This window comes from Branchiostoma floridae, chromosome 9 (genome assembly GCF_000003815.2).
Source record: "Branchiostoma floridae strain S238N-H82 chromosome 9, Bfl_VNyyK, whole genome shotgun sequence".
In the NCBI taxonomy this organism is placed as follows: domain Eukaryota; kingdom Metazoa; phylum Chordata; class Leptocardii; order Amphioxiformes; family Branchiostomatidae; genus Branchiostoma; species Branchiostoma floridae.
The window spans coordinates 12,458,948-12,467,781 of NC_049987.1; the positions used below are offsets into that span (position 1 = coordinate 12,458,948).

The 8,834-nt window shown below is 44.3% G+C and overlaps 2 protein-coding genes across 2 annotated transcripts in view; both read left to right on the forward strand.

Annotated features, from left to right (window-relative positions):
• Positions 1–1,356, forward strand: part of LOC118423587 — a 3,286-nt gene extending 1,930 nt beyond the window's left edge. Inside the window, exons 2-4 of the mRNA XM_035831800.1 lie at positions 366–492; positions 672–868; positions 1,052–1,356. Of these exons, the coding sequence (XP_035687693.1) occupies positions 366–492; positions 672–868; positions 1,052–1,297 (570 nt within the window). The 3' untranslated portion in view covers positions 1,298–1,356. The remainder of the gene's footprint in view (positions 1–365; positions 493–671; positions 869–1,051) is intronic.
• A 3,759-nt stretch (positions 1,357–5,115) lies between these two features.
• LOC118423209 (skin secretory protein xP2-like) lies at positions 5,116–8,383 on the forward strand. Its single transcript, XM_035831270.1, has 3 exons — positions 5,116–5,157; positions 5,684–5,844; positions 6,144–8,383. The coding sequence occupies exons 2-3, from the start codon at positions 5,684–5,686 to the stop codon at positions 7,477–7,479; spliced, it is 1,497 nt and encodes a 498-aa protein (XP_035687163.1). The 5' UTR covers positions 5,116–5,157; the 3' UTR covers positions 7,480–8,383.
• The last annotated feature ends 451 nt before the right edge of the window (positions 8,384–8,834 follow it).

Sequence of the window (8,834 nt, forward strand, 5' to 3'; positions counted from 1 at the left end):
CGCGATCGACATACCGCCCCCCCCCCCCCCAAAAAAAAATTGCCAAGCTTCCCAGAGAGGCCGGTGAAGGAGGCTACCCTAATATATGGTTTTGTACCAACTTCCAGACAAATCGTGCTTTTGTTACAGATAGTTCACAATAAGATAGCAATATCATGATGTGCATGACATATTTGCCCAAGCAGCTCACTAGAGGGCAATCGTGCAAAAAGTCATGTATTGAGGTGTACAATTCAACTGATGTATGGGCCTCTTGGGGACTTTTTGGATAAGTGAGAAAATAGATTATTGATAGAATGACATTCAAATGTAATCAAAGATTCATGATCACACATCTGTACTCACGGCACCGTCTCCTCTCTCAGGTCACGCCCACTCTGGGGGGAGGGGAGGGGCATGGGCTCGTCTTCACCAACTGCTTCACGGGAAAACCTGCTCATGTGACCACAGACCAATGGGAATCACGGCTTCGAGATTCACCTGTTCTGAAAGGTAACAATTTTTATTACATGGGATGCCTTGCAAACATAAATGATTTTTGAAAACACAATGATGAGAAAATGTGGGTGGAGCAGCTCGATATGTGGTTGCTTTCTACACCTCTTTTCATTTGCGTTACTTCTTTTGTGGTACACCTTTTGAACGCCACGATGTCCATTGACTTACCCCAGGTATGCTGACCCTGGCCCGGACGTGTCGGGAGCGCTGGAGGGTGGTGGCCGAGAACGCGGGTGGGGCCCTGGACGCCGCCTACCGGGGTTCTATAGAAGCGTTCTGTGCAGGCCAGTCCAACCTCACAAACGTCATCTACTATGTTGATGTCTTCTGTGAAGACCTACAGATTGGACTCTTCGGGCCGAGGTGTCAGGTGTGTAAAGTTACTTAAACGTTATTACATTTGAGTACTTACATCATAGTTTTTCATACCAACAAAATAACGTTGTAAGATTAAACAATGGTCAATGACTTGGACGCGTGAAAGGTGCGTAGCATACTTCCAGAATTATTTCGTGCCTACATTGACATTTGTTACCTTTCTCCCCCACCCCAGGGTTACGTCGGCAGAGTTAGCGAGGGATCAACACTGGCACAGCAGATGTCCTGGCACTGCAGTAAACACGAGGATCTCCTAGAGGCGCTGCTGCACAGCTTGCCGTTCTATCGTGAGGACGGGCGGCCCAACTTCGTGGTGGTTCCTGTGGACTTCGCGCTGCCTGCGGATGCCGAGGACGCCAGGGCCAGTCTCTGCCAGTTTGCTGCTACCTTTACTGAAGTCGGACTGAATCTGCAGCCCTGAAGAACGTTCTTCAACCTGTAGTGCCGTGCTGCGGATTTTTTTGCACACTGTCATGACACATATCATATTGTCCAAGATTCAGCGTGCTTCCATGTTGCATGATAAACAGTTTTCGTCTTTCCTTTGAAATTCGCAAAAGACAGCCAGACAAAAAAGGAGCCGTCTAAGAACATACATGCGAATTCCCTTTCTTGTATCTGATTGGAGGCTACCGTTATCATATTATGTTTATTCCGTCCGTTAAAGTTGTTTTTCGATTTGCAGGAACTAAGGTTATATATAGGCTGGTATTTCTAACGAAAACAACCTTGTGCATCACAAGCGTAGTAATATTGTCGTAGATATCTCGTAATATCAACGACCTGTCGGAGGAATTGAGAGCTTATCTTGTGTTATGTTGATAGATATTGTCCAAACTTGAGCTTTGTTTTCAAAATTTAGTTTGTGTACTTGTGACGCTATCCCACGTTACCTCTGTCATTCGTTGTTTGGGAACTAAGGAATTTTGTTACGATATTGGTGGAACAAATGGAGTATAACTTATCATCCGCTCTTTTGTGTCATGTGAGATTTGATTTCGAAAGTGTTAGTGCTGCGTTGAATGTAAACAAAGGTTGGGTTTTCTGACATACATGAATGACCAGCTGCGTTATTTGCTAACAAGAAGGCCAAGAAAATAGGGTTCCATTAAAAACAGACATACGAGGGGTGATCAATAAGTCCTCGGCCTCACCAACAAATAACAAGCACAACTCAGATTTTCAGGCGAAACTTCATAGTATGAAGTCTTTTATCAATATCCTCCAAATTTCAAATCATTGGAGTCATTACTTTCCAGGCATTCGTTTTTTCTAAATTAGAAGGTAAGTGGCGAGAAAAAGAAGGGTGAAGTGTGATCAGACAATTTGATCTCACACCTCAGGTTGCAGATCAATTGTCCACCTCTTTTTTCGTTATAACTTACCTAACATTACTGGGTGTCGCCTGCAACATAATGATCACGATAATTTTAATTTTGGTACACACTTATATAAGACTTTATACATGTACGTGGGGTTATCAATAAGTCCTAGGATTTACCGAGAAATAATAAGCTCAGCTCAGATTTCGAAGCATAGATGTCAAGTATAAAGTCTTATATAAATTTGTACCAAAATTCAAATTATTGTGATCATTACTTTGCAGGCGACACCCAGTAACGTTAGGTGAGGGAGAAGGAAAAAAACGTGGACAATTGACCTGACCTGAGTGTGCGGGTCAATTTGCGCTGCTGGAAGTTAGAAACCCAATTCTTTTTGCTTGAAATATGAAGAGAATCATTATCAAACATTTTGACAATGTCTTTTGTTAATTTACGGCATGGGGAACTCGACCCACACATGTCTGATCACAATTCACACCACTTTTTTCTCGCCACTTACCTTCTAATTTAGAAAAAACGAATGCCTGGAAAGTAATGACTCCAATGATTTGAAATTTGGAGGATATTGATAAAAGACTTCATACTATGAAGTTTCGCCTGAAAATCTGAGTTGTGCTTGTTATTTGTTGGTGAGGCCGAGGACTTATTGATCACCCTTCGTATATACACATTGTAGTGTATTAGATAACTGCTGGAGATAGAAGAGTCCGTCATTCTGTGAACAAGGTCGTCAGAGTTCGTCCGAATATTTAGAGGGCTAAATCCCTATAGTTTAATTCCAGTATTGGATGTAAAGTGTTGGCATTTCTTTAATGTATGCCAACACAGATGAACTTTCAAGCTAAGTAATTATTAGATGAGCTAAATCAGGAATACCATTGCCATGTGGTACGTGTAATATAACGAGGAGGTTAAAATAAGAGGTTGACCTTGATATAACATATAGAGAAGAAACAAAAGGAGTGGAACGCCCTTGGTCTGTAACGACATGACTGAGATACCAGAAGAGAAGAACCGGCATAGAACATTCCCAATCGAAGTTCTCTGATGCAGTTATGAAACGTAAACGAGACCTACTTTCGACTGGATACTCCGGCTATAGCTACCAAAACACGTATCTAATAGACTGAGCTCTGACGTATCCTACTTTTAGAATATTTCACAAGTCTTAACTTGGCTATGGTGGCCCCATTATTCGCATATCGTCGTCCGGACGTAGCTGCTTACGAGTATTTGCAATTCATTAGTTCTCGAAACCTCGTGGTAGACTATCACTTTTCTTAATAACAGGCTTCGATATCCTCCCATTTTAAGACTGGGAGGTATCAGATATAACACAATTTAGCAGGTAGACAAAAACGTTTTCAAATGCAGCGTCCAAATAAAGGGGATATCTTACTTACTGAATGACAAGTGAAGCACCCGACCGGAAATTCAATACACAGGACTGACAGTGCGATGTGCTCACAGTGTTCTGATAACCGTTTACCCTTCCATAAGTGGTGAAGAGTTATAAATTGCCGGTAAACAAAAAGACGTTTTCAGTCCTGATTTACTCGCCTCAGACTGAGTAAGATCTATAGACGAGACGTCTGGGACTGGACACGACGCGCTTCGCTTCGAGAAGGCTAAGGTAGGTAAGCGGTTTCAAAAATGTCTTACAGGTAACCTCGAACGTCAAGTCCGACTGCACCTTCCTTTGAACTGTAAATGTCCTTTTGAAGAGGAAGTACTTGAATTTTCCTGGAGCCAATTTCGAACCTGAGGATATTAATGTAGAAGATACGTTTACCAGTAGGGCTTTTACTTGGTTTTGCTCCCTTGGAAACATCTCCGATAGGAACGATTCATGACATCGACGGTTTGTTTTAGATCGACAAACTTCGAGAACGCCATACAAATCTCTGTTTGACTGTTGCCAAAAAACTGCTCAACTCTGAATTCAGAACCTGGCTTCCACCGCTCAGGAGCCAGATATCCGGACGTCAGACACGGGATTCCGACAAACTGAACACTCCTATCTGCCGTACGAAGCGTCATGCATAAAAACTCTGCTATTTCCTAGATGATAGAACTGTTTGAACAAATATCAATGAACACTCTGGTGTTACGTTACTTATATATCTTAATGTACCCCAAACAATTCTCAGTCCGGATGATTACCTATGTACCATGTTTCTGTAAATATTGATGTCAATGTTCTATCGTTCGTTCAGATTTCTAGCTCAATTAATGCGTCAAGAATTTTTTTAAATTTTAAATGTTATGCAGGGTTTTAACAATTCTTTTTTTACCGCAAAGTTTACCTCCTAAGTTTTAGAGTAATTCTCCAGTAAGACGTGTGTACAGTACGTATGTAAATACCATCACAATTCAGACTTTGTTGTTTCAAAGGAATTAAGAAAGTGCAGCAGTTTTGAATAGAGACTTAACTTCCTTAGAATGTGAACCTCTAGTTTAGCACGATTACGTGTATGTGGACATATGCTGTCTTGACGACAGAAGTGGCCAAAGTATACCTTCATCAACTTCGACTTCGTACACTTCGCGTCGACCTACAATGATATATCAAGACTACGTAAGAGACAATTTTGTGGCGATGTGGTTGATTGCCAGCCGCGCGCCATCTTAGTTAGCTGTCCTATACGCACAGGAGACAAGGCAAACTATCATGGTACACAGGCTAGTCGTTTTCACCATGATAATCGGATCGCGTTCTGTGCATTCGTCATTCCTAGTCTGGGCTTCACTTTATTTTGATTTAAGGTTGTTTCAGCAGGAGTACATGACTCTCGAGCTCTGCTAATACATCTTTATCGGCTTGTCCAGGAATACATGCTACTGTTTCTACCACTGAACGTCAGCACACTGCACTAGTGGCCACTACCAACCGACAGCACAACAGCTTACACCAAGATCGGCCAACATAAATAGGAAAGTGAGTAAAATCAATCAACTGCTTATTCCGTTATAACAAAATAAAACGCCACAATGAATTCCCCATACACATGGTGAATTCCCTATATACATAGAATCGTTGCGATTTCCCATTCCTTGTATCTGATTGGGGGCTACCGTTAGCGTTATTACGTTATGGTTATTCTGCCCGATGAAGTTGTTTTTCGATAGGTCGTCAATATTTCGATCGATCGTGTTAGAACTTGACAATACCAAACAGATACCTGCTGGGGCCACATTTTCAAACCGGGGCTCAGTCTCACAAACTTGTGCATATTTCTTGATTCACACCTTAAATGTTCGTTCCCAAAAATAGCCCGACTGGGCCCCGGTTTGAATATATGACCCCAACAGGTATCCGTTTGGTATTGTCAAGTTCTGTCACATTCCTCACAATTAACATGCGTCAAAATTCTTCCAAGTGTTCAGATTCAGAATTAACTTCATCGTAAATATCACCATACGACATTTGTAGGCTGACTCTTTTCTAACACCATGTATTTCAGATGTCCCAGATATACTGCTACCGGCGCGTGCCGCCACCATGGAGGCGTCACCGGGCGTTCCTTAGCGCCATGGACACAAAACTGATCAGTCTTACCACCGCCAAGTACTTCCCTGCAATCAGGAGGCCGGTGCACCTCTTCAAGAAGGGGCACTACTACAAGTAGGTCTTGTTTGGAATAAAGTCATAACAACATGGTAGCGCTGGGGCGTGCAACTGACAATGAATGTGACAATCCATGTCCAGGACGTCACATGTTCTAGCCAATCATACAGTGCAATACTTTCACATTCAAGTGTCGCTAATATTAACTGCAAGCTTTGGTCCACTTCTGGAATCAAGAGCCTTATATGTTTTTTTTAAATGGCTTTGATGATTAGTACATGCATGATAAGTGGCTGTAGTTTTTGGAATATACTTTGAGTCCTTACTGTGTCCCCTTTCCTTTTTTATCCACGCAGCGTTCTTGCTCTTGGCTCTGATCTTGAGGAAGCATCCACCAAACTGACGAAAGTCATCGGTCCGATGGAGTCCGAAGAGGAAGAGTCCGCACCTTCTCCAGAACCTGCCCCGGAGCCTGCGCCTGCTGTGGAAGTGTCTGAGACGCCTCAAGAACCCGAGGCGGTGATTCCTGAACCTGCGCCAACCGAGCCAGATGTACTACCAGCTCCCGCCCCCTGTGAACCTGAGCCTCCTGTAGCAGACGTCCCAGCTCCGGAACCGGAACCAGTTGCTGAGGACCCCGAACCTGCTGCTAAGGAAGAGGTGGCAGTCGTTGAAGAACCTAAACCAGCCAAACCAATTGTAACAGAGCCAGAGCCGGTTACTCCGGAACCAGAACCCGTTGCTAAGGAACCCGAACCTGCCCCTCCAGCAGCTGAGCCCGAAGCTGCAGAAGCAAAACCCGAACCACCTGTAGAGGAGAATAAACCAGAGCAGGAGATAACATCAGCACCAGCACCAGCACCGGAAGCTCCAGCACCAGCACCGGAAACTCTAGCACCGGAAGCTCTGGAACCAGCACCAGCACCGGAAGCTCCAGCACCGGAAACTCCGGCACCAGCACCGGAAGCTCCGGCACCAGTACCGGAAGCTCCGGCACCAGCACCGGAAGCTCCGGCACCAGCACCGGAAGCTCCAGCACCAGCACCGGAAACTCCGGCACCAGCACCGGAAGCTCCGGCACCAGCACCGGAAGCTCCGGCACCAGCACCGGAAGCTCCGGCAGAAGAACTAGCACCAGCACCGGAAACTCCGGCAGCAGAACCAGCACCAGAAGTTCCGGTACCGGAAGCTCCGGCAGCAGAACCAGCGCCAGCACCGGAAGAGACGGCACCCGAAGCTCCAGCAAAAGAATCAGCACCAGAACCGGAAGCTCCGGTAGCAGAAGCAACCCCTGCACCAGTAACTCCGACACCGGAAGCTCCAGCGGCAGAACCAGCACAGGGCCCACCCGTAGCAGAGCCAGCACCAGCACCCGAACCTCCAGCACCCGAACCAGCAAAAGTAGCTGAATCAGCAAAGGAAGCACCAGCAGAATCATCTGCATCAAAAGCCCCTACAGAGGCACCAGCCGAAGAAAAACCGGCACCACCACCGGCCGAAGAAACGGCGGCGCCAAAACCATCGACGAAGAAACCAGCGTCGCCTGGAAAGGCCACCACGGATGCCCCATCCGCGAAGAAGGAACCAGCGTGGAAGCAACAACTGAAACTCAAGAAAGCCAAAGCAAAGGAAGCAGAGGGTGCAAAGCAGGAAGCACCAGCACCGGCTTCACCGGTCGGTAACGCTGCGTAATTAAGGCCAGCGTTTTGTACATATCTAATCTATCTAGTTTTTGGAGGAGCATCATCGTATATGTAACTGTACGATTACAAACTCCCTGACGAATACACAAGAACCAACCAACGCCAAATGAAGCCATATTTGAAGCCATATTAACTTCATTTGCATCACACTGCCACTGCCAGGGTGATGCCGATAAGAAATGCATTACAGCTACAAAGTATATAAGAACAAAAACTTAAGTAAGCCCCGTAAGGCCAATATCAAAATGGAAGTTAGACGCTTACTGATTTCGTCAGTATTAGGTACGGCCAACTCACCAAGCAGAGATTAGTGGGGAAATATTGTATCCCCCGTTTCGGAGCATAAAAGGTCGTAATTTTCCCCACCAACTTCTGCTTGGAGGGTAGGTATGGCCAGGCATGACTGTCAAGGCATTCTTGGTGGCTATTCCCATCAGATATATACTGTATTAATGCGACTGTATTTAATATACACCTTATACAAAGCCAAAAGGGCAAGTAAAAGTACTGTACGGAAAAATTCAAAGCTTGGCATTCGACAAACATTATTGATTTTGATGGACGTCCGCTGTAATGATGTATGTTAATAGAATGATTAGGACTTAAATGATGTCATCTACATTTGTTGTATTTTATCTGACCCTTACTTCTTTCCTCATGACCCCAATGAAAAGTGGCCTGTAGGCCGATTTGAGCTTTCATAAATAGATAAAGGTTCAAACAAACTGCCAAACTGTGTGTTGTTACATATGTGTTAAACAACAGAACCATGTCGGAATCTATGAATGTACGAAAAGGACCTTGGAAATGTAGGGCAAAGGCTTACGCCGTGCAACTTTCTTGCCCACTGTCTCTTAATCTATACCAATAAACTATTTCTGTGTCAAAAGTTGGACAGCGCGTCCGGATCCATTTTGATTAGAATCATAGACGTATAATGAACAAGACATAACGGAGGGTCTGCATGCTCTTTTCCGTAAGGCGTAGGCAGGCCAGCTATTTTGTCTCACGTAATTCGTAGTGAGAATGGAAAATTTACCGTAAAGCGTAGCCAGTGCATTTCACGTAAGCGTAATCTAGCCCAAAAATTTTACGTAAAACGTAATCTAGCCTAAAAATTACCCGTAAATCGTAGTCTGGCCTCCCAAATTTCGTAAGTTGAATTGTAGTCTACCAGTACATTTTATCCCTCAAAACAAAGGAAATTGCGTTTCAAAGGATCAAGATTTCAAAATTTTGCCGGACCTCCTTTGCGACTATTCGGTCATCGACATGGTGAAAATTGTACTGCTAAAAATTGCTAATAGAAATGTCATTGAAGTTATAAATTAGCTTTATTTATTT